General features: G+C 38.4%; 1 protein-coding gene across 6 annotated transcripts in view; it reads left to right on the forward strand.

Annotated features, from left to right (window-relative positions):
- The window catches only part of HELZ (helicase with zinc finger), a 134,991-nt gene that overhangs the window by 19,361 nt on the left and 89,895 nt on the right, over window positions 1-25,735 (forward strand). For all 6 annotated transcript variants that reach the window (XM_070394936.1, XM_070394932.1, XM_070394938.1 and 3 more), the window contains 9 exons: window positions 833-1,060; window positions 4,265-4,301; window positions 9,401-9,525; window positions 11,541-11,597; window positions 15,459-15,510; window positions 16,873-16,948; window positions 18,929-19,127; window positions 19,584-19,691; window positions 20,740-21,037. In XM_070394936.1, the coding sequence (XP_070251037.1) occupies window positions 851-1,060; window positions 4,265-4,301; window positions 9,401-9,525; window positions 11,541-11,597; window positions 15,459-15,510; window positions 16,873-16,948; window positions 18,929-19,127; window positions 19,584-19,691; window positions 20,740-21,037 (1,162 nt within the window). In that variant the 5' untranslated portion in view covers window positions 833-850. The remainder of the gene's footprint in view (window positions 1-832; window positions 1,061-4,264; window positions 4,302-9,400; window positions 9,526-11,540; window positions 11,598-15,458; window positions 15,511-16,872; window positions 16,949-18,928; window positions 19,128-19,583; window positions 19,692-20,739; window positions 21,038-25,735) is intronic.

The raw sequence follows: 25,735 nt of genomic DNA on the forward strand, positions 1-25,735 counted from the left end.
TCTGAGTTTCTTAAAAGTAGTGATGACATGCTCTGTCTTTGAATTCAGTGCTGCTAGCACAGGGCCTAGCCTCAGGAAATGTTTGCTGAATTGAATAGGCAGTTCAGATTTGCATTTTACCCAGTTTTTTAATATTGGTGGGAAAAATTCTACATGGTGTAGATTTTTATTCTCTGTAAACACAGTCACAGAATTACAAAACTGAAATTGGGAGGTTTGGATATGAAACATTCCTGCACCTTCTGATTAAAAAGAGGAAAGCCTTTATGGTTTGTTGCACTTTGCAATATTCAAAGTCATGTTTCATTTATAAATTTGTCTCATTTATAAATTGGATGTATTGTTGGTATGATCCTGATTTATGGTTGATATTTTGCTTGGATCTTATTAAAGACTTCATAAAATATAAAAGAGAAGTATAGATTTTGTAGCATTAACAGCTGCTCAGCTGTGACCTTGAGCAAAAGGCTGGTTGAGAATAACTATTCAGATAGATAATTAAACCAGCTGAGCCAGGAATGGTATTAGAATTTATAATTAATAAGTTTTTTGTTTTTGTTTTTTTAAATATATTTTATTGATTTTTTTACAGAGAGGAAGGGAGAGGGATAGAGAGTTAGAAACATTGATGAGAGAGAAACATCGATCAGCTGCCTCCTACACACTCCTTACTGGGGATGTGCCCGCACCCAAGGTACATGCCCTTGACTGGAATCTAACCTGGGACCCTTGAGTCCGCAGGCTGACGCTCTATCCACTGAGCCAAACCGGTTAGGGCTATAATTAATAAGTTTTTAAAACCTTCTCTTACTTGTTTTTTCCCCGTCTTTAGGATTTTTGTCCCTGAGTCATGGAAGACAGAAGAGCTGAGAAGTCATGTGAACAAGCGTGTGAATCACTCAAGAGGCAGGACTATGAAATGGCCCTCAAGCACTGCACAGAGGCCCTTCTTTCTCTTGGCCAGTACTCCATGGCTGACTTCATAGGGCCGTGTTCACTGGAAATAGAAAGCATCAAAATTGAAAGTCTTCTTTACAGAATTGCCTCATTTTTGCAACTGGTAAGTAAACAGTGTTGATAAGTCAGTGCCAAACCATGTAAAATGGCCCTTTTCATTGAGTGGGCACTATTGCTGGTCACTCCCTCTACAAGTCACTTAAATGTAGCCTGAGGAGGTGATTGAAGTACCTAGTGATTGCTGGATATCTTTGATGGCAAGCAACTGTATTTTTAAATCTTGAAACTTGTACTTAGCACTTTCGAGTATTCATTCATTTAACAAATATTTATTGAGGACATACTATGTGTCAGACACTGTTCTAAGTGCTTGGTATACATTGGTAAAAAATATAAAGAAAGATCCCTTCTTCATGGTACTTTTTCTAGTAGGGGGACAGACAATAAATGCTAGAGACATTATAACTAAGTAAACACTTTAGATTGTTAGAAAGCAACAGTCTGCATGAAAAATAGTAGAACAGGGCAAGGAATATTGGGGCCACTAGGGTTAGGGATAAGGATGCAGTTTTTATATTTATTATCATTTTGTAATCCTCACCTGAGGACATGCTCTCACTGATTTTAGAGAGGGAAAGAGGGAGAGAGAGAGAAACATCGATGTGAAAGAGAAACACCAATTGATTGCCTCCCTCACACACCCCGACTGGGGATTGAACCTGCAACCTGGGTTTGTGCCCTGACCAGGAATTGTACTGACCTTTCAGTGTATGGGAAGACTCTCCAACCAATTGAGCCACACCGGTCAGGGCTAAGGTTGAAGTTTTAAATTGGGTGGTCAAGTAGTGCTCATTAATAAGGTGATATGAAGGAGGTAAGGGAGTGAGCCATATTGGAATCTGGATGAAGATCATTATAGGCAGAGGGACAGTCAGCACAGAGACCCTGAGGCATAAGCATGCCTGCCATCTTTGAGGAACAGCTAGGAGGCCATTGTGCTGGAGTAAAGTACATTGGGGGAAGGGGGTAAGAGGGCTAGATCCTCTGGGACCCTCTAGGACTAGTTTGTATTATATTTGAGATGGGAAGCTATTGTGGGATTTTGATCAGAGGGGTGGCATGATCTGATTTAACAGGAATTATCTGGCTTTTGTGTTGAGAGTCTATATATATAAAAGCCTAAGCGACCGTTATGACCTAATGACCGGTTGACTAGTCGCTATAATGTGCACTGACCACCAGGGGGCAGATACTCAACACAGGAGCGTCATTGTGCTCCCACAGCCAACCTCCCACGGTCCCTCCCCCCTACCCCACCCCCCCCCCCCTAGACCTTGATTGGGGGGCTGGACGGCCAACCCCCTGGGGTCTCTCCGCACAGCTGGCTGGCCCCCCAATAGGCCTCTTTCCCCAGCCAGGTCGAGGGACCCCAACCATGCATGAATTTGTGCACCGGGCCTCGAGGCCTATATAATAAAACACTAATATGCAAATCAACCAAACGGCAGAACGACCAGTTGCTATGATGTGCACTGACCACCAGGGGGTAGACTCTCAATGCAGGAGCTGCCCCCTGGTGGTTAGTGTGTTCCCACAGCAGGAGCACTGCTCAGCCAGAAGCTGGGCTCACAGCTGGTGAGCGCAGTGTTGGTGGCCGGAGCCTCTCCTGCCTCCGCTGCAGGTGGGCAGTAAGGAGCTAGGGGTCCCGGACTGTGAGAGCCCTGGACTGGGAGAGGGATGTCTGACTCCTGGCTTAGGCGGACATTCCCTGAAGGGTCTCGGACTGCAAGAGGGCGCAGGCCGGGCTGAGGGACCCCACCAGTGCGTGAATGTCGTGCCCTGGGCCTCTAGTAGACTATAAAGGGGGAAGAGTAGATGCAGGGATACTAGTTTGGAGGGTATTGGAATAATCCAGGCCAGAGATTACAATAGCTCAGACCAAAATGGTAGCAGTGGAGATAGAAGTGATTTTGTTCTGGTTACAATTTGAAGCTAGAACCAATAAAATTTCCTAATATATTGAATGTCAGGCATACAGAACAGTCACAGATTACTTACCATGACATTTTTTGTCTGAGCAATTGGAAGAATGGATTTTCCTTCAACTGAGATGAAAAGGCTCTAGGTGGGGAGCAGGTTCTGTGAGGGAAGAATTCATTGTGAACATACTGAGTTTGAGATGTTGTTTAGATATCCAGCTGGAGATGTTGAACAAGTAGCCAAATATGCAGGTAGGGAGTTTGGGAAGGAAGTCTGGGCTAAAGATAGTAATTGAAGAGTTGTGGCCTATGCATGATATATAAAGTCTTGAGCCTGGGTCACATCACCAAGGGAATGAGTATTGATAGAGAAGAGGAGAATACCAAGGACTTAGTCTTGTGGCTCCACAGTGTTGAGAGGTTGAGAAGAAGAGGAACAAGCAAAGCAGCTTGAAGGGCAACGTTGAGGTAAATGAAAACTAGGAGAAGTATGGTGTCCTGGTAGCTAAGTAAAGAAAGTGTATCCAAACAAGGGAATGTTCATCAGGGTCCATTGCTATTCCATAGAGCAGTGGATTAGTGTCTGATTAAAGAGCATTTATGAGAGAGTCAGAGGGAAGGAATTTAAATACATAATTATAGACAATTTTTGAGGCATTTTGCCCCAGAGAGGCACACAAAAATGGAATGGTAGCTGGTGGGAGAAGTGAAGTCAAGAGAATGATTTTTCTTTTTAGATGGAAGAAATAACAGTATGTTTGTTTATAGGACTGAATCAGTAGAAAGCAAAAAATTAGTGACATAGGAGAAATAGAGGAGGCTTGCTGGAGTGATGTTCTTCACTGGGCCAGAGATCACATCTCCATGGGTGGTAGGATGGCCTCTAGAAAGGAGCATGGGGGGGGGGTTCGTCTGGTAACAGGTGGGAGATGGAGTGTGCTAGGACATGGGTAGGTGTGGTAGTGATAGTCTGCGGAAATTTTCTTCTCGTTCCTATGGTTTTCTCAGTAAAGTCATTAGCTGAGAATAAGAATGAGGGGCTCAGGAGGTTCTGGTGATTTGAGGTTAGAGAAAGTAAGAAGCAGGAGTGTAAGTAAATGGACTAGGGAAGTATATTGTGGTATTTATTTGTAGAGTATTGTGTAATCCTCAGAGAGCACATGAGTTAGCTTTGCTCTGTGAATATTAAATTTGCAACATTAATGCTTAAACTTTGAAACAAAGCCAAGCTTTTTTTTTTATTTTTTTTTTATTTTTGGATAAAATCTCTATTGTAAGCAGCCCTTGAACTACTTAATGATATTCATCTCATATCTTTTATTTTGCAGAAAAAGTATGGACAAGCTGATGAAGATTGTAGGCATGGTATGTGTGAAAATGGGACTCTTCTTTGATTTGAAGATTTTGAATAATTTGAGCAGTGTTTAAGATATATTTTTTTCCCTATGCTAATTTCAAAAGTGATTATACAATTTAAAAAACCCACCTTACTGTGGTGACTAGTGACTGACATGGATGACAACTTTTCTGCTGTGAAGTGTGTACACACGAACATTGTTCCTAGTCACTCATGAGTGTTGACATTCTGGTCTTGCCCTTGGGAACATTGATAGTGTCCTTTAAAGTTTGTGTGAGTATTTTCAGGCAATAGGAGCCAAATTTTAAGAACTGTAACAAACATTGATTAAAATGTTAAGCTTGGATAAATTGAAAGGCTGGGCCTATCCCTTCTAAAAGGTTTTTCCCCTTCATTAGAAGATATCCCTTAGAGAGAAGAGACTGACTAGAATTCTAGCTTTTTGATGCTTTTTCCGTTGTATGGGCAGCTACATTTTTTTGCCCTGATTATAAAAAGTAGTACATAACATGATCCTTCTGAGGCAGTAGTACCATTTTCCCCATCTTATGGGTGGAAAAACTGAAGCAGAGAGAAGTTAAGTAAATGGCTTTGTCACACAGTTATAAGTGTCAGAATCAGGGCTGACCACAAAATGTGCAAGCCAGAGTCCATGCATGTCATCGCTGCATCATCCTGTTTTTTCAGTGTTAGAGTAGCCTTGCCAGGTTTTAATTTTTAAATTTAAGAGACTGTTCCCAATATATAGGGTAGGGTCCCTAGACCTGGCCGGCAATCAGGGCCATCTGTGGAGCGACCGGCGGGTGGGGTGATGGGAGGGGGGGGGGCTGCTGGCACCCACCTTGGCTGGCGGCTTGGTGCTGCCTGCTGGCTGGCTCTGTCCCCTGATCACCGCCACCAGTCGCCTCCCTCTTGGGGGCAGACAACTAACTCAGGAGCTGCCCCCAGTCAGGGGCAACTCCTGAGTTAAGCATCTGTCCCCCAGTTGTCAGTGTGCATCAGAGTGACTCGTGGTTCCACTGGCCGTTCTGCCATTTGGTCAATTTGCATATTAGGGTTTTATTATATAGGATTTGTATAGTAATGAGGAAGTTGAGGGACATAAATGAATTATCTCTCAAATTTAAACTGGAGTATTGAGAATAAACCAGGAGAAATGACCTATGTATCTGAAATATGAAAATATTGAGAAGGAAGGAGTCCAAGCCTCTTTACAATAAACTGCAGTTGAAGGAAAGAGTCCTTCCAAAAATCCTATATAATAAAAGCCTAATATGCTAAGTGTCCGGTCATCCGGTTGGCCTTTCAACCAATAAAAGCATAATATGCTAATGATATGCTAAGACTGCTCAACCCCTTACTATGACGCGTACTGACCACCATGGGGCAGATGCTCTGACCGGTAGATTAGCTTGCTGCTGGGGTCTGGCCAATCAGGACTGAACAAGATGGGCTGGACATGGCCTGCAGCCCTCCCACATCCCTCCTCAGCCCCGATCATGCACAAGTGGGGTCCCTTGACCTGGTCTGCGCCCTCTTGCAATCCGGACTGAGGGAACCCCCCCGCCCCCCATGAGTACACGAATTCGTGCATCGGGCCTCTAGTATGCAATAAGAGCTTAACTTTAATGCTCATTGCAAACCTAAGGAGATCACAGTGATTTGTGTGACCGGATTAAGGACCTAATAATGAAAGGAGCAAGGTAGCAGGGATTAAAAAGACAAGCGTATTACAGTATTTAAAGCTGAAATATTCAGAAGGTTCTAGGTATAGATAGCATGGAGTAGTGTTAAGGCTTTTCATTTTCCAAAAGCATTTTATAAAGGAAACATTTTATCTATAAAAGTCTTTGGTAGGAAGGACACAATATGCCACAACAGCTGCAGCCCACATGTCCAAAGTGTTTATTTATTACTAGAGGCCCAGCGCATGAAATTGTGCGGATAGGGTCCTTAGGCATAGCCTCCTGCCATCAGGGCCATCTTCTGCCCGTTTGCCAGTCCCCAGTCCTCTGCTGCCTCTGCTGCAGGGCTGTCAGGCCGTTGGGATCACCAGCTCATCCCCAGCTGCTCGGGGGCTCAGGCCTGCGGGAAAGCAGATGCCAGTGACTTCACCTCCATGCTTGTGCGCTGGGCCGGCTGCTGATGGAGCCACTCATGCGGGCGCCACCACTGCTGCCACTGCTGTTGGGGCTTGAGGTGCTGATGGATGCTGCGTGATGCACCCGCAACCTACCCGCCCCGGCGTGAGCGGCCCCGAGCGGGCAACTTGTTCCATCAGTGGCCGGCCCGGTGCACGCGTATGGAGGTGAAGTTACTGGCGCCTGCTTTCCCACAGGCCTGAGCCCCCAAGCAGCCAGGGATGAGCTGGTGATCCCAACGGCCTGATAGCCAAGTCCGGTCCTCCCACCACCCACCCCTATTCCCCCGTTCACCATCGCTGATCCATCGGAGCCTGCGGGCCAGGGGCAGGGACCAAGAGGTCAGCCATTCAGCCCGCTCGCCAGTCCCCAGTCCCGTCCCACCCCGCTTGCGGGCGGGGGGGTGGGAGGGACCAAGAGGTGGTCAGTGCCACCTTATGGTGACCGGTTGTTTGGTCATCCTGGACATTGGCTTTTTATATATATAAATAATTGGAAGAAAAGTGAGGGCAAGGGAAAAGGATCGAGGCAGAGAAGAAGAATATTGGGGGAAAACCCAGATTTGGCCAAAGGGATACTGGTCAGAGATTTGCCCACAGTGTGCTTACTCTGGCTGATGATATACTTTTTGATACTTATAAGATATGGACATTTTACTCTCTAGTTAATACTTAGATTTACCAGGTGTACCGGTTAATAATGCGGATTTTGTAATCAAAGAAAACACGATAATTTCAAGATAAACATCAAAAGTGCTTTATTCAAAGTAAAACATACGAAGAAGTGGAAAATTGGGTCTCTGAATGGGTTGCCTCAAAACATTGCTAGCTACACATTTCCCCCATCCTTCAGGTAATTTGTGGATACTGTCCCAATAGAACCCTTCTTGTTTTGAGGCAAACCATTCAGAGACCCAGTTTTCCACTTCTTCGTACGTTTTTGCAGTGCTGCTCAGAAAGTGCGTGTGCCATCGATTGGAACAAGTGGTAATCTGGAGGAGCAAGGTCTGGTGAATACGGCGGGTGGGTTAATACTTCCCAGGCAAGATCTTTTAATGTGTCTTTAACTGGTTTTGAAGTGTGTGATGGTGCGTCATCATGAAGCAAAATTACTTTGCCGTGTCTTCTGGCCCATTCTGGTCGTTTCACGATCAGAACGGTTCAAATTGATTATTTGTTGTTAATAACGATCAGTATTAATGGTTTCACCTGTTTTTAATAGCTCATAATACACCACACCTTCCTGATCCCACCCAACGCAGAGCATTGTCTTCTTTCTGAAGCGATTTGGCCTTGCAGTTGTTGATGGTTGACCTGGATCAACCCATGATTTTGAGCATTTGGGATTCTCAAAATAAATCCACTTTTCATTGCCAGTCACAATTCAGTGCAAAAAAAGACTTTCTTTTGTGCTGTTGAAGCAACATTTTACTGATGACTTTTTGGTTTTCCATTTGTCTTTCGTTCAGTTGATGTGGCACCCATTTTCCTTCCTTTAAAATCTTTCCCATTGCTTGTAAACGATCGGAAATTGCTTGCTGAGCAACGTTTAATCTTCCTGCAAGTTGTTTTTTAGTTTGACACGCATCTTCATCCAATAATGCTTGTAATTGTTGGTCTTCAAACTTTTTCAGTTGACCTGGATGTTCTTTCTCTTTCACATCAAAATCATCACTTTTAAAGCATTTAAACCAGCGTTCACAAGTATCTTGGGATGGAGCATATGCTTCCCGAAGTATACGATAACTTTCACCAACACTTTTCTTCAAAATAAAGTAATGAATTAAAACTTCCCACAAATGCTCTTTTTTGGCACGAAATTCGACATTTTTAAAAAAAATATATTTTATTGATTTTTTACAGAGATGAAGGGAGAGGGATAGAGTTAGAAGCATCCATGAGAGAGAAACATCGATCAGCTGCCTCCTGCATACCTCTTACTGGGGATGTGCCCGCAACCAAGATACATGCCCTTGATCAGAATCGAACCTGGGACCTTTCAGTCCGCAGGTCGACGCTCTATCCACTGAGCTAAACCAGTTAGGGCGAAATTCGACATTTTTAAGTGTAAAAATATCTATGATGTTAACACCTTCAGAAAATTTGACATATGAGGTTTTGAAGCTTGCTGTCAATACAACAAAATAGCATACATATCAAATCGCATATATATCAACATATGTGTAACTCCATCCATTGAAAAAATCTGAATTATTAACTGGTACACCTGGTAGGCCTTCCAATGTTTGGAGTCTGCTTATATATACTACTACTCCCACCCCCAAATATATTTTTGGAAAATGAGGTATATTGCCAAACATTAAATGGCTGATATTTAGGACAGGAATTTATAAATTATAAATTTATATTCTCTTAAAAATAATCTTTTTTTATTTTTTATTTTTGAAGTGTTGGTTCAGAGAATGTAATTATATCCAAGCAGTGAATGATTTTACTTTATTAATGACCAAAGGTTTAGTTTTTATGGTCATTAAAATTTTCCTTTTGAAAAATTTGGGAAAAATACTTTGGGCTATGGGGGGCAAGGGAGAAAGAAAAAGAGAGAGAGAGACGGGAGGGAGGGGAGGAGGGAGGAAGAGAGAGAGAGAGAGAGAGAGAGAGAAACATTGATGAGAAAGCGCAACTTTGATTGATCGGTTGCCTCATGTACGCCTACTACTGGGGATCAAGCCCATAACTCCTGCATGTGCCCTGACCAGAAATCAAACCAGCACCTTTTTGGTATACCATATGACACCCAACCAACTGAGCCACACTGGCCAGAGTTTTATTTTCTTGTCTTTATGCATGTCTTGGACAGAACTGAAACATCACCCTTCCACTAGTACTTGAAGTTTTTCTTTTAGTGTATAAGAAGTCATGCTTGTGATAGTGCGCCAATATTAAAATCAGGGAAAATTTGTATTACATGTCATGTGATTAACCATGGCTGTTCTTTTCTGACAGTGCTGGGAGAAGGACTGGCCAAGGGAGATGGTGCTTTTCAGGCAGTGCTTTGCTGCATGCAGCTGAAAGGAAAGCTTCAACTTGTATCCAACATTCTTGCCAAGTCACTAACAGGAGAGTCCCTGGTACGTTGATGAACTCTAATTTTTTTTCAGTGCTTTAAAAAGAAATAAATTTATTGGGGTGGCTGGTTAACAAAATTCTATAGTTTTCAAGTGTATAATTCTATGATTTGTCATCTATATATTGCATCGTGTGTTTACCACCCAAAGTCAAATCTCCTTCGTCGCCATATATTTGACCCCCTTTACCCTTTACTACACTACCCCCTCCACACCCTTTCCCTCTGGTAACCATCATACTGTTTGTGTCTATGAGTTTTTGTTTGTTTGATCATCCCATTTGTTCATTTGTTGCTTTCAGTTTTATATTCCACGTGTGAGTGAAATCATATGGTAATAAATTCTAATTTTGAGTGTCTGAAAAGAGATTCATGTATTTGACTCCTTAGGAATATTGTGGGGAAAAACAGTTAGTGTGCATTTTCTTTCTTATTTTCTCCTACCAGAAATGAGGTTCATAGGTACATTTCTCCTCAACAAACTGATATTTAACCATTGGATTCTTGTAGTTTGTGATTATATATATATATATATATATATATATATATATAAGATATATATATATAAGATATATATATATAAGATATATATATATAAGAATTGCAGGTGCTTTTTGAAACTTTGAAAGTGTAGGATAGCTAAATAATTCAGAACTTGAAAATATTTTTGGTTCTGTTATGTTTTAAAATTCTCCTGTGGATATATGATTTTATGGGGTCCTTAAATTCGGCCACTTATTTCATAAAATGTTTACATTTATCTAAACTATATAATAATTACTTTTATATTTGAAGAAGGTATGGGTGTAAGTTGATATTCATGACTACTCTGATGGAGCTATTTAATTCTATTCAGACTTTGGGATTAATTTTTTTTATGTAGGATTTAATTTTCTAGAGTTTGTTTTTGGTTGACATAATTGAAAAACTATTTTTTGGAACTTGAGAGTTGGCAATCTGTAGGAATTGCAAGATAAGAAGCTAGTATAACTCTTTCTCTCACCAGTTGGTAACTGCTATAAAATTCTCTGATATTTTTCAGGAATCATAATGAAAAACAGGGAAAGCAAGAAAGTATATGTATACTGTGCTATATAGCATGAATCCCTTATTTTGAATTGATAGAAATTATGAAAATCAGGCATAAAGTTGTGTTTTTAATGGAAATAAATATATTTGGTGACAAAAAAGAATTTAGGAGAGTGCTTGGTATACTGCTGAGTGTAATGTAATGACTCATCTCAGAGAACAGTTTATTTCTAAGGAATTATTGTGTAGTATATTGTTAATTGATTTACCATTGTTTTTTGATTTCACCAAATTCACATTAAAGGTTAAATGTATTAATATAGCAAAATGTTACAGCTCTTTAGTTCTAAGTAGGTGACAATATACCTCTGTTACTAAGAAAATTCTATCTTTAAGGAACCTTTTAATATAAGTTTAGCATATTGCACAGTTTTACCTATTAAGTTTTTAAACTAGGAAGAAGTAATTTGCCTTTAAATCTCAAGTGAAATTTGAATTTCAGATGAGAGAATATTTTGTATATTTTCCTTTATCAGGTTTGTTAATGAGTCTACTTTAAAGTGCCATCATTATTTTATGTGAATCTGATTCATGGGTAACTGATTGAATTCACCACTTTGCAAAAATAAGCTCATTAGTTTTAGGGAAAAAAGTTTTTAAAAAGTGTAGGCTTATTTTTCTTTTCATTTATCCTATCTTGCTCTTTGGTGATACCCATTGTGAATATTTTATTGAATTGATTTTAAGCTCTTATGGAAGGTGAATACAGTGTTTTAGGGTACACTATATATTTTATTCTGTTAAATTAACCTTTTTAACTTTCCTTATAGATGGTTAACTTGATTATCATGATTAATGACAGGGGATGGGAGGTGAGGAGTAGCATTGTTTTCTTTACAAATAAAACTTAGAAACAGTTGAGTAATTAAGTCCCCATAGTCAAGAACTAATATACTAATCGGTTTTCCCCTTTTTTATTTACCTTTTCAGAATGGGATGGTAACAAAAGATTTATCAAGACTAAAAACACTTCTCACAGAAACAGAGGTAAGACTATTTCGGTGGATTTCTTTGGAAAGTTTAACTCAGTCTGGCTAGTAAGTGTTTTGTATTAAATTTTGGAAAATCATTGGGCATTGGCTAAGACAGCAAGGCTGTAAAGGTGGGGTGGTGGAACCTTCTGACCCTTTATAACCCAGCTTGCGAGTCATATGCAAATGTAGATATTAGTAAAATTTTATTTTTAATATTTATAATACTGTGACATTTAAGGTCACAAATATCACTTGACTCTTATTTTGTGACTGTACTTTTGGAAATGATTTAGTTTTGTATATAATTTCTTTTTTAAAAAATATATATTGATTTCAGAGAGGAAGGGAGAGGGAGAGAGAGATAGGACCATCAATGATGAGAGAGAATCATTGATCGGTTGCCTGCTGCATGCTCCCCACTGGGGACCAAGCCCACAATCCAAGCATGTGCCCTTGACCAGGAATTGAACCTGGGACCCTTCAGTCCGTTGGCCGACGCTCTATTCCCTTAGCCAAACCGGCTAGGGCAGTTTTGTTTATAATTTCTTTTTTATGTAACCAAAGTAGTATTCTTTTGGTTAGTGAACTGAAATTATTTTTAAAAATCCATCTAGAAAAAGTTAATAAACAATGCTTCCCTTACTTATTGCACATGACATTTAAAAATAGCTACAATTTTTATTTAAAGACTAGTAGCCCTGCACATGAATCTGTCCGCCAGTAGCTTGCTGCTGCCCTCCTGTAGCTCTCCGCTCCCTGCCATGCCCTCCTGTAGCTCCCCCCCCACCACCACCCCTCATAGCTTGCTGCCCTGCCCCCTCCTGTAGCTCTCTGCAGCCCACTTGTAGCTCGCTGCCCCACCCTCCTGCTGATCTGGTTGTGATGCGGTCGGTTAGGCTGTTAGGCTTCATGGCGTAAGGACCATTTGCATATTACATCTTTATTATATAGGATTGGGCTGAGCTGGTATTTAACTTGTAAATGCTAGTGGATGAGGATAAAGACATGGAACTGAGGGCTAGCTAATGGGAACAAAAACAATACATATTAGTACAATTTAAAATATTAAATCAATAGATTTGATGGTGAATTTATAGGAATTCTAGCAATATGAAATTTGGCTGCTTTCCCTGAAGGCATCAATGAAGACTGAAGATCATAAGCTAATTCATATTGCCCTTCTGTCTTGGGATCCGAGCACATAAAAAAACACACACAACCAAACACAGTACTTTGGAACCTAAAAGCCATGGTGACCAAATACTCATCAAGGCCAAGCCCCCCCCCCCCCCCCCCCCCCCTCTCTCTCTCTCTCTCTCTCTCTCTCTCTCTTTCTCTCTTTTAACCAGCTCTGAGGTTGTGTGTTTGAGACCCTCCCAGCCTGCAAGTTGTAGTGTCAGCTCAGGCTTCCTCTGCCCCTTCGCAGACCATTGCAGATGCTGATGCGGGAAACACACCGTGTGTTTTTCCCTTCTAACAATTAACAGTCATAAATGTTTTAGCCTTCATTTTATGACCAAAACATTTTATGCCCATCTTTTTTGCATATTTGATAAATTTATTTTGATAAATATTTTAGAGGGGATCCTTTAAATTCATACTTGAAGGCAAGTTTTAGTTTTTATATTTATACACTAGAGGCCCGATGCATGAAATTCATGCAAGAGTAGGCCTTCCTTTCCCCGGCTGCCGGCACTGGCTTCCCTCTGGCACCCGGGACCCGGGCTTCCCTCCAGTACCCTGGGCTTCCTTGCTGGCAGGCACCCGGGACCCGGGCTTCCCTGCATTCGCTAGCAGGCACCTGGGACCCGGGCTTCCCTTGCAGTCCCAGCTTTGTCTGGAAGGTCGTCCAGAAGGACATCTGGTCTAATTAGCATATTATGCTTTTATTATTATAGATTCTGTGTAGATGGAATAATTTTTTTAAGGGCAGGTGTGGGACTATGGCATTTAGAACTTGCTCATAAAATTTGAAGAGATCTTTTAATGTATCTTTTCTTGTGAGAATAGAATCCTTATAATGTGAGCAATTACAACTGATTTGTTAGCTTATGCATTCTTATATGCAGTCCTCATTTTACAAAAAGAATGGGTTGTCTTTAAAAACTTACTAGTAAGCAGTGTTGAGAATAAGAAGGCATTTTCCAGTAGAGTTATTATAGTGATTCAGTTCCAGCCCAACCTAGAAAGTCCAATTTAATTAACAACATGTGAATTATAGTGATATTATTGTTTCAGTTATACCCAATTAGCATTTATGACATTCTTTCTATGGTACAAGACATTCCAAATTTCACCTTGGGATATCATTTCCTCCTCCTGATTCAGTTCAGCATTTACTGTGTGCCTATGCTGTTCAAGGTTCTGTGGGTTTTGAAAGCTGAGGTATTAATGAAAAACAATCTGATGGACCAGTCTAAGATGCATAAGCTACTGTACCCAGAGGGCAGCTTGTGGGTAGTAAGTGCTGAATAATGGAAGTACAGGCAGGGAAAGAAGAGGTGAACACTCTGGGGAAACCAGGGAGGCAGGAATGTGGGAACTGAGGTCAAAGGACGGAGGTAGCTAAGTGAAGACCCAGAGGTGACTTGGCGCAGGGTAAGATTGGCAATCAGTTGGTTCAAGGATAGATGAGACGGGTAGTAACGAGGGCCTTACCTAGGACGTGGCAGTGGGAGTAGAGAGTATAAGAGACATTCTACACCTGGTTGGGCAGGATTTGGAGAATACTTAGAGCAGGACAGAAGAGGAAGAGTTCAAGATGGTTTTCTTAATTTCAGTCCTCTCTTTGGGGAATTTGAGTGTATGAACTTGAAATAAGGAGCAGAGAAAGAGGATGAGATTTGCAGTAAAGTTGATGAATTTTGTTTTGGACATACTGTGTTCGAAGTGCATCCAGCCATTCATCCAGCATTTTCTGAGTACCCAGTATGTGCCAGATCCCCTGTGAGCGGCAGGAACGTAAAGGGGCAGTTGCAGGCTTTTGACAATGATCTGTACATGGCTGGCAGTGATCAGCATGTAAAATGTTGTAGAATAGTTAATAGAAAGTGCTATGGGTGGCACTCAGTTGGAATTGTGGGTGTGGAGCTTAGAGTAAACTTAGAGTCAAAGGGACAGATTGAGGATTTATCTGCACCAAGGAAGTCAAGAAAATCAGCAGATCAGAGTGAGTGGGTCCCCTCTGTGGTCTCCATTGTGGAGAAGGGCTCATCCCCTAGTGAGGAGGACTTAGTGGGATGTGCTCCGAGGCCCCCAAGTGGCGCTCCGCTTGATAGAGGAGAAAAGGCTAGTTGGTCATTCTCTGGGTGTTTGGAAGAGGAGAGCGAAAAGAGTAAGTGGATGGAAGGTGCTACTCTGTGGGTTCCGGATTGGGGACTTAGACCTTTGTTCTTTTGCTACCAGGTAATTTTTATGTAGGAAATCTTATCAGTGTTCTTTTTTTTTTTTAAATATATTTTATTGATTTTTCACAGAGAGGAAGGGAGAGAGATAGAGAGTTAGAAACATCGATGAGAGAGAAACATCGATCAGCTGCCTCCTGCACACCTCCCACTGGGGATGTGCCCGCAACCCAGATACATGCCCTTGACCAGAATCGAACCTGGGACCCTTCAGTCCGCAGGCTGACGCTCCATCCACTGAGCCAAACCAGTTCTGGCATTATCAGTGTTCTTAATGAGGGCCACACAATTACTCTTTTCTGTGTTTAAATATAGTTTAACATAGAGCAAAACATGTCTGAGATATTAATGTTAAATTTTTCTAAGTATTCAGACTCAGGCTTTAAAAAATATTGAAAATGTCCAAGTTTAATTCGACATCAATTGGATATTTCTTATTATAAAAATATCTTTCATTTCAAAAATTGCAGACAGCAACTAGTAATGTCCTCTCTGGATATCACGTGGAAGATTTAGAAGAGGGTAAGTACCAAACTCTGCATAACTTCTAGTAACTGTGATCTGGACATTGCTTTTTAATTGATTATTGGGAGGAAATTTATTGAGTTACAATACATGGAAGTGGAGTTGTAGGAGAGAATATAAAAATAAAAAAATTTAATTCTAAAAAATGTGTGTATGAAAGCAGTTCTTTTCACTGGCCCCTTTCCTTAGAATAATGAAGTAATGGTGGTACCAGGTAGCTCTAAAGGTTATCTATTTCATTTTCTTGCCTCCGCATAGTTTAAAACTCATTCTTAGCAGTCCTTAGAGGAGGGAGTCTTTTCTCCTCTCTCTCTCTCAGGCCAGTACAATTACTACTTTTTGGAAGTTCTAATCTGTAAACTGAGTTGTTCCTGCCACCACTAAAATCTCCTCTTGCCAGAGGAAGGGGAAGAGAGACCAGCCTTCACTGAGTGCTTGCTGGATACTGTGGACTGCTGTAGTGGCTTTCGCCAAATGTGTAATGACTTCTTAGAGCCCTTCCCCATTTTTTTGAGAGGTGATGAAACTGATATTTACCAAGGTCCAGCAATTTCCTCAGTCACACAGCTAGTAAGGGATGAAACCCAGCTTTAAATTCAACCTGGCTGAATATTTTTTGATGGGGCAGGGAGGCACAGTGACTCATGAGGGATAAGGTATAGGTCATGGCTCTGAGGTCCTTGGAAACTTGTCCTGCTCAGCCTCTGTAACTCTAGTTTTTTCTCGCTGAAGCCCTGTTTTCCCTGGCTTAGTATATTCTAAACAAATAAAAGCTCATTGTATTTAGAAGTAAACATGTTATTTTTTTTAGCTCCTACCTTAGAATTCAACTTTTTGAACTTTATTTCAGTTGTGAAAAAGGATTACTTTATGCAATGACATGTCAGACAGATCCTGAGGAACATGGGTAGTGACGTGGAACTTCTCACTCAGTATGCAGTACTGGAATTTGTTTTCTAAAATTTCCTCCCAGGATACATAATTTTCTCATTCCTGAAGTATTCCTAATAGAGATACATCTCATACTTGAAAAATGATAAACATGCCAACATTCCCCCCGTTAGTTGTTTGAAAGAGACTGCACTGGAAATATGCCCACCAGTTGCTAGGATAGAGTCAGGGTCATAGATTTGACTTAGCTGCTTGGTAACTGCTTCTTCAGTGATTTTTAAGTTTCATATGGTTGATTTAACTCACTTGATTGGTCAATTACTTTTTTGGTAGAGGCAAGTATATCATGTTCTTTTTACATCATCTGGGATGATGTGTGTGGAGGGTTTATAGAATTTTTTACACATTAAAATATCAGAATTATTAGCAAGCCTCAAATGATAAGACTATATCCTGATTACTCTCTAGGATCTTGTAATGGTTGGCATTTCCGCCCACCACCTAGGGGAATCACAAGCAGCGAGGAATATACTTTGTGTAAAAGGTAACGTGAATTTTTTTTTTAAACCCATGACATGTTTTTATTCAAAGGATAGTTAATTTTCCTTCACTTTTTTAAAGAAAATATGTGAAGGAAGAAGTATAATGATTGAGTAAAATGGTTTATTTTCAGTTTGAAACAGAAGCCATAATGGTCATTATCATTAAAAAATAAAAATCAAAGCCATATTGATGAGTCTTCTGTTAATTACAAAAACAATGATATAAATGGAGATTGTTTAGAAGTCTCTTATAATGCCAGTTGGATTAATATGACTGAATTTAATTGCTGGTCTCTTGCTTATGTGAAATTTATCTGTTATGGTCATTGAAATTACATAAACTGAAATAGAAGATAAAATAGATGAAGAATTGTTAAATTATTTTAATAACCTTTTTAAAAATATACTATCTTCATGTAATCCTTATAAAGAATTTGAGTAATTTATATTTGAAGGGCTAACCTTTCAGAACTTAATAATTATGTACTGAGTAGAAAGAATTATTAGTCACATTTAGAAAGGTGAACCCTTCAGTTCTTTTTATAAGAACTAGTAACTAGTGGGATTTTAGATATAAAATCTCATTACTCTAGATTGCTTTTGATAATGAAGAAAATTTGATATGTAATGTTGATGATTGAATAGTTAAGACATCAGATTTGATTTTATAGTAGAAATAAACTAAGTAGTGAATTTTGAAAATCCTGGTGGCATCCTGTTGTAGGAGAGTTAGATAACAATCCAGTTATGCAAAGGAAATGTAAGAAAATTTATAGTCCAAATGAGAATATCCAATCTTCAGTTTCTAGGGAAATAATTTAAAATACAACAATAGAAAGTTGAAATATTTGGCTCAGTAAGACATACTTAAGAGAAATAAATGCATGGTTTTAAAGATGTTTCATGATGCATAAGAGAACTTCATAAGTAGTACAATTTAAGTTCAAGTGCTTTGTATATCATCAAGAAAAGCTTTATATATACTTGTCTTTTCAAATAAAGTGAGCCATTTGGTAATTTAAATTGTGCTGTGTTTCATTTTGTATTTCTTACTATCCATATTTTACCAGTTGAAAAACTATGATATAATATCACTCTTGTCTTCATTTTGCTATTTATAGTTTAATTTTCTTATCATAAGTAAGATGCTTTATTATGCTTCAATCATTTAAAAATTGGGTGGACCCATAATTCTGCAAGGTATTTAAAACTTAAAAAAAATGATTGATCAACATCTTGCATTTTTATCAGTTTTTGACTGAATTGTCAATTTAATTTTCTGAGTTATAAACACTGAGCGACTATTAGTTCTATAACCTTTAAAATGAACATTTATGAATTTAGCTATTACAGAATTTAATCTCTTGAATTGTGATTCTAATATAAAACTTTTAATCTTTAAAACTTCAAGCAAATTAATATAGTCCAATATTTTCAGTGAAATATTGGTAATAGTAATAGAGAAAAGAGTAAAAGTAAAAAGTAGAAGCCTTAAAATGATAAGTTACTGATATAATAAAGTTTTTCCAGAATGAAATTCTTTTTAGAACCTTTTCTTTAGGTCATATCATTTTGGGGAGTAGGGCATACCTGTGTTTGACGAGCTAATCCACTTGATGTCAGTGTTGCTGTAACAAATGCTGCTCTAAGAGGAACTGATAGAGTTGTTACATCACGAAGGAAGCTACCTTTTTGGTGGTGGTTTTTGTGGGTGGGGTGCTTATGATTATGCTCTGCTTTAGCACCCCTTACTCTCAAGGAGAAGGTCAGTTAATATGGGGAGTTGCTGTTTTGACGAACTATTGTAAATGTTCTCTAAACCTCTCCTTCCTCCTCTGTGCAAGACACTGTGATAAATATGGCCTTTCAGGAGACTAAGTTTTGTTTTTGTTATTGAAGAGTTGGAGGGAAAATGCTGAAAGTTTATCTTTTAAATGGTCCAACAAAGTATATGATAAAACAGTCTTTCCTATTCTACTTAGATTTTTAGAGCAAGGAATCTGTAGGTATGGTGCCCAGTGTACTTCAGCACATTCCCAGGAAGAACTAGCAGAATGGCAGAAAAGATATGCTTCACGGTTGATAAAATTGAAACAGCAAAATGAGAATAAACAGTTCTCAGGCAGTTACATGGAAACCTTGATAGAAAAGTGGATGAATTCATTATCTCCTGAGAAAGTGGTGAGGAAAATAAACTGCATTTTTTGTTTGTTTGTTTTAAATAATGATTTTGTTTGAGTCTTGACTTTATTTTGTGCTATATTTTGGTTTATTTCATTATCCTCTATATGAAGAGCTTGATTCTTGATAAAGCATTTTTAGTAGTAAAAGTAGAGCTGTTTGCTAAAAAATAAAGAGTAAAAACTAAGCCGTTTGGAGATTTTGTAGGTATTATATTAATTTATTTTCATTCAGGGAGTTTTTACTGCCATTTTTTTGTTTGTTTTCTATGTCTCTTATTTTAGCTTTATTATATTTTGTAAGAACAAAAAAACTGAAAATTAATGTATAAGACACTTTGCTTTGTAAACAGTTCCATCACATCTTACTATTGACATTTAATGTATTTAGTATGCCAGCAGTTTTTTATGAGCTTTTAGGAATGGAAATGTAACATTAGTTGCTCTCTGTTTTCAGCTTAGTGAATGTGTTGAAGGAGTAAAGGTAGAGCATAATCCTGATCTGACGGTTACTGTCAACACCAAAAAGTCTCACCAGACATGGACTTTTGCTCTCACCTGTAAGGTATGAATTTTGTGCTACTCAAATAATGTAAATTTTTTCCAATTTTCTTAAAACCTTTAAATCTCTGTGTTAAAAGAGCATTGAAAATGTTTTAATCTAAAGTACATTTTAATGTAGGTTCTATGTTATTCTAACGTGTATTTCTGTATTTTGATCGTTAAAGGTACAATTTTTGTTTTAGATTTTGAGATAAAATCTTTCTAGATGTTTGATGCTTGCTCATTTATTTATTGATTTGGTAAAGAGGTCTTCGATTTGTTGTCTTCCAAACTTGGAACATGGGATGGGGTTCATGGCTTATAATTAACTATTTAAAAATCAAGTTGTTTAATCTGGCAGTTCTAAGATCTTAAAATAATGGCAACTTATTTTTACATTTGATTTGATGAAATCACAAATTCTATAGTAATGGGGTTTTAAAATGAGACATTTCACAGTACATCCCATCTTGAAGTAAAATATTCAGATTTTAAGAATGAAGCAAAGTAAAAATTTCTGTAAGTGTATGCAGTGGAAAAGTTTGTGTACTTTTTGGTGGCATTTCTTCCACTGTACCATGTGCATCTTGGGATGAAAAATCTGGGAACATTTAGCTTCAGCCTTGAACCCAATCCAGTACTTTCAGGGGTAATTGCCCGCCTGTGAAGACTTCCTACTTGAGGATAGGTAAAACTTTTTTAGGCCAAGGGCATGGAAAGTTGGAGGTCGATGGTCATATAGAGTGATAGCCTTTGCCACAGTGAAAGGTGAACATATCACAGAAAAGAGCAGGGGAGCTAGTGATGTAGCATAAATATATCATTTTTTAAAAATTTCAGTTTTATTGAAGTATAATTGACATAAATATATTATTTTTTAACAACATATTTTTTAAAGTCATGATTTTTTTTCTTAAATGGCTTATGAGCACAATTTGTATTTTTAAAATATTATCTTAGGAGCATGGGAAAGTAAAATTCCCTTATGGAAATATTTTTGTTGAAGAGCCCAATTACAATTGGATTTTTCACCCCCTTGTACTCAATGAATTATTTTAACTTCCTTGTAGCCTGCAAGAATGCTGTATCGTGTAGCATTGCTTTATGATGCTCATCGTCCTCATTTTAGTATCATTGCCATATCTGCCGGAGATAGTACTACCCAGGTATCACAAGAAGTCCCAGAAAACTGTCAAGAATGGATAGGAGGAAAGATGGCCCAAAATGGATTAGATCATTACGTGTATAAAGTCGGGATAGCATTTAACACAGAAATATTTGGAACTTTTCGCCAAACCATAGTTTTCGACTTTGGATTGGAACCAGTACTCATGCAAAGAGTAATGATTGATGCAGCTTCTACAGAAGGTAATATTTAGACTTTTTTCCCCTGTTACGATGTATTAAAAGAGACGCTCATAACAACATTGAAAGATATGTATTGGCTCCTCTGTGTTCCATGAATAGGGAGGGAATAATTAGGGGAAAAAAATCTCAAATTAATTGGCTCATTTACTATGTAATAGGATTAGAATGGTTCACATTATGCCCTTTCTCTTTATACAGTCATCAGGCAAAGCTCGTATGAGTAGATGATCAGGTCTGTCTTGGTCTCCCAACTTCATTTTTAAAGTAGGATGACCTTAGCACAATAAAAGCTTTTTTTAAAAAAATATATTTCTTTATTGATTTCAGAGAGGAAGGGTGAGGGGAGAGAGAGAAACATCAATGATGAGAGAGAATCACTGATCGGCTGCCTCCTGCATGCCCCCCACTGGGGATCGAGCCCGCAGCCCAGGCATGTGCCCTTGACTGGAATCAAACCCAGGACCCTTCAGTCCGCAGGCCGACGCTCTATCCACTGAGCCAAGCCGGCCAGGGCTCAATAAAAGCTTTTAATATTGCTTTGGATAGAGTATAATTTTAATAGTAATCGTGAGTACACTTACAGTCTATTTCCATGTTTGACTGACTGTCCAATTAACTTTGATGATGTTAGTGCATTATCTCTGAATGAAAAGTCCTAAATATAAGCTTTTATAGGTTGGTTTTGTACATTCACTAGTGTAAAGGAGACCCAAGTGCCTTTGCACCCAGGTGCCCTTAGGAAGAAGTCCATGGCTTCAACATGTAGCACCTGTAGAAGACGATGAATTTCCTTGTATGTTACCATATTGCTGCATACACCTAAATATTATGCCAGAATCCAAAAGAAAAGGGCACATTAGCCTACATTTCTTTGGCGCTTGGTTGGATATATAGGTGCTTTATTTTATTTACTAAATACTAAGTATTAGCAAACACTTCATGTAGCAGAACTGTATGAAACTTGCTTTGGTATTGACTAACTCACCATATTGGGGAGGATATTTTTTCCTTTGTACCCCCGTCCCTTTTATAAGAACTAAAATTTGTTTTTTTCATGAGCAAATGCTAGGATTTAACTTTTTGGACATAGCAAACAGGTGGAATTGGTTCTGTCTCTTTTACTTGAGCTGCTGGTAAGGTTAAAGCAACATTTGTGTCCAAATTGAACAATTAGGCATTACTCCCTTGTATGTATGCTAATATTATTCCCCAGACTCATTCCACCTTGATTTCCCACTTACTTTTATTTTACTTGTGTTTATTCTGTTGTATTTTGTTTTTGTCATCTTAGTAATCTTTGAAATCAAAATGTTATTTCCCATAGTCAAATAGCTGTGATCATTGACAAAATGAAAATATTTGGTTTATATTTACTAATATAAATTCTTTTTCTGTAAAGGGCCAGATAATATGTAAGTGAATGGCGTGACTATATTACAATAAAACTATTTTCAGTAACAGCAGCAGGCTGGATTTGTCTTGCATTCTATGGTTTGCCTATTCCTGTACTAGTAAGTTGCTTTTAGAGACTAGAACTTGAGATAACTAGGAAGCACCCTTTTTTAATCATAAGGAGATTTAAATCAAGAGAGAGCAACATGCATCCCTTCCTCAAATAGAACTCTGAAAAGATGTCTTGGCTTACATGTTGGTTGTATTTTAAAAGTTTGCTTTTAGATTGGTGGATTGTAACGCATGACTCATTTCTCATAGAAATAGTTTGTGTTGTCAAGAATCTGTACTAGCTAATAAAAGCTTGTTTAATAATATAAAGTGTTAAATGTCTGAAGAGGATTTCGGGCACCCTCATGGACTTGAGAGATTAAGGTTACTTTGGCTACTTGTTCTCAGATATGTTCTACTTTTCTAGTTGGAGAAAAAGAGCAGTGGAATAGACTTCACAGTCAAATAAAATTGGATTTGAATCCTGATTTTCTATTTATTACCTGTGTGACCCTGGGCAGAGTACTTAACAATACTATAGCCCACCTTTTTTTTTTTTTTTTTTTTAATATTTTATTGGTTTTTTTACAGAGAGGAAGGGAGAGGGATAGAGAGTTAGAAACATCAATGAGAGAGAAACATCGACCAGCTGCCTCCTGCACACCTCCTACTGGGGATGTGCCCGCAACCAAGGTACATGCCCTTGACTGGAATCGAACCTGGGACCTTTCAGTCCGCAGGTCGACGCTCTATCCACTGAGCCAAACCGGTCAGGGCTAGCCCACCTTTTTAAAAATAATACTGTAAAGTGACCTCTTTGCAGTTTGATATCTTTGCCTATTGTTTTTAATGAGTACTTAAAAATATGTTTTTATTGATTTCAGAGAGAGGAAGGGAGAGGAAAGAGGGGTAGAAACAACAATGATGAGAGAGAATCATTGATCAGCTACTTCCTGCACTTCCCCTGCTGGGGATTGAGCCCACAATCTGGGCTTTGAACTGTGACCTCCTGGTTCATGGGTAGACATTCAGTCACTGAGCCACACCAGCCAGGCTGCCTATTTTCTTTTAAACAAGACTTTACTTCTACATAGTTAAGGAAAATAGTTGAGAAAAGTTAAACATTTTCGTGCACTAATTTGGGTACATTGAAACAGTTTCACATAATGAAATTTGTTTTTCAAGGACCGGAAAAATAAAATTACAGGAGAACAATGCAAAATGTGCAAAATATATTTTATGATATGAGATTTTAACATTATAAAAAGGAAAACAAGTCTAGGTTTAGGCAAGCGGGGTGACATTTGGTTGATTATTTTGTCATTGCTTAAATTAGCTGACCTGGTTGTACTAATGTTTCTTTGTCAGATACTTTTAAAATTCGTTTTAAAAAAATCTTCATTGTTGAAAGTTTTACATATGTCACCTTTCCCCCTCACTTTTATACTGTTAAAATTGATGTCATTGAATATCTTGATGTTTTTTGTTAAGTTCTTAAATTTTTTATTGTGTGACTATATTTGTTTCAGTGTGACTGTGTACAGAGTCCCAACAGAATTTTGGAGAAATGAAAGAAGGACATAAACAACAATATTTGTTTCCTGCGTCTATCTTAGTACTAGTTAGTGTTTTTTGATTATTATAGCAGAATGCTTGTCAGCAAAAAAATTGAGGGCAAAAGATTTGTTTATGTGTAATCACAATTTTATAAAACATTCTGAAATAGTTAAAATGTAAAATGGGAGTCTCCCATTTTTATCATTTCCTGGAATATTTGTGTGGATAACATTCAGAGACATTGAAAGCAAGAGAAGTTCTTTGTTAAATTGGTGACAATGTAACTGACAGTCGGGCTGATTTCACCTCTAGCCTCAGCCAGTTCATTATTTGATTTTCCTTGGCCTAGAATTCTGAGAAAAGTGTTATTCCATGTACAAACTGGCCAAAAGGCAGTTGGGAATTGGGGAATTAAATTAGGTCTGAGCTTTATCATGTTTTCATAACATGATAAATTATATCACAATATAATTTGGTTTTTACGCACACAAAAATGCAGTGATGGTGTGAAACTAGAATTTCAATAGGAAATATCTCTGTCACTTCTTACACTTGATTGGCTATTCATTGTTTAAGTAAGTTTTTGTCCTTAAATTAATGTTGGGAACATATATTTCTCTTCCATAAAGTTATAAATTTGGGCCATTGTGGGTCATCTATTTATTAGCTTGATGTTTCTAAAACTGTTCCACAGAAATTAATAGGGGTTGTTATACACATTAATAATAGGTAAAGAGTTTCATGTCCAAATACGTTTGGAAATGGTGCATGCTTTATTTCCCAGTGCACCTCAGTAATTAAGGGCTCAGTGTCTGTCAAACTGATTTGATCATGGAACTTAGTTATATTCATTTATTACTCCTTGAAACTTAAAATCAAGTTACATAGCAGACATTTCTTTTTTTTTAAAAAATATATTTTTATTGATTTCAGAGAGGAAGGGAGAGGGAGAGAGAGATAGAAACATCAATAATGAGAGAGAATCAATGGTTGGCTGCCTCCTGCACCCCCCACACCGGGGATCGAGCCCACAACCTGGGTATGTGCCCTGACAGGGAATGGAACTGTGATCTCCTGGTTCATAGGTCAACTCTCAACCACTGAGCCATGCTGGCCACCTTTCTAATTTATTGCTCATTATTGAACTAAAAAAAGCCTGCCTACTTTAGGTGATTCAAATTTGAATTGGGAAAATACTCCACAGTTTTTTTTGTTTGTCTTTTACACAAAGCATCCAAACCTTTTTTGTTTGCAGGTCATGAATGAATTTTCCCCCCTCTGGTCATTTGACAATTCTGCAAAGTGGGAAACATATATAACTTTAACTTTGCTTTTTTCAGTGTTTTCCCCTTGTTGGTACAGTTTGGGTTCAGAAAAGGATACAATGTGTTCTCAAAAAAACTTTTTTGGATTAAAGATGTGCCTCTCAAAAATGTGTGGTAAAAAACATCTACAAAAGAAGGAAGTTAGTGAGTTTTCCCCTTACTTAGAAAACTGCGTTTATGCCTTCTACCACAATTGTGTAATGGAAAATTTTTGCTGGGCAAAATTGATTTGGAATTCTGCTTTGACTGTCTCTGAAAGTTACATGTTGAAGATTAACTCTTATATTTAAATTTGGAAATTTGGTATCACACATTTTTCTACTTTGTGTCTAGCAGTGTATGTTAACACTAACATTACAATTTAGTATGACCT

This window comes from Myotis yumanensis, unplaced genomic scaffold (genome assembly GCF_028538775.1).
Source record: "Myotis yumanensis isolate MYYU_CA2020_CCGP unplaced genomic scaffold, mMyoYum1.0.hap1 SCAF_16, whole genome shotgun sequence".
NCBI classification, from domain to species: Eukaryota; Metazoa; Chordata; class Mammalia; order Chiroptera; family Vespertilionidae; genus Myotis; species Myotis yumanensis.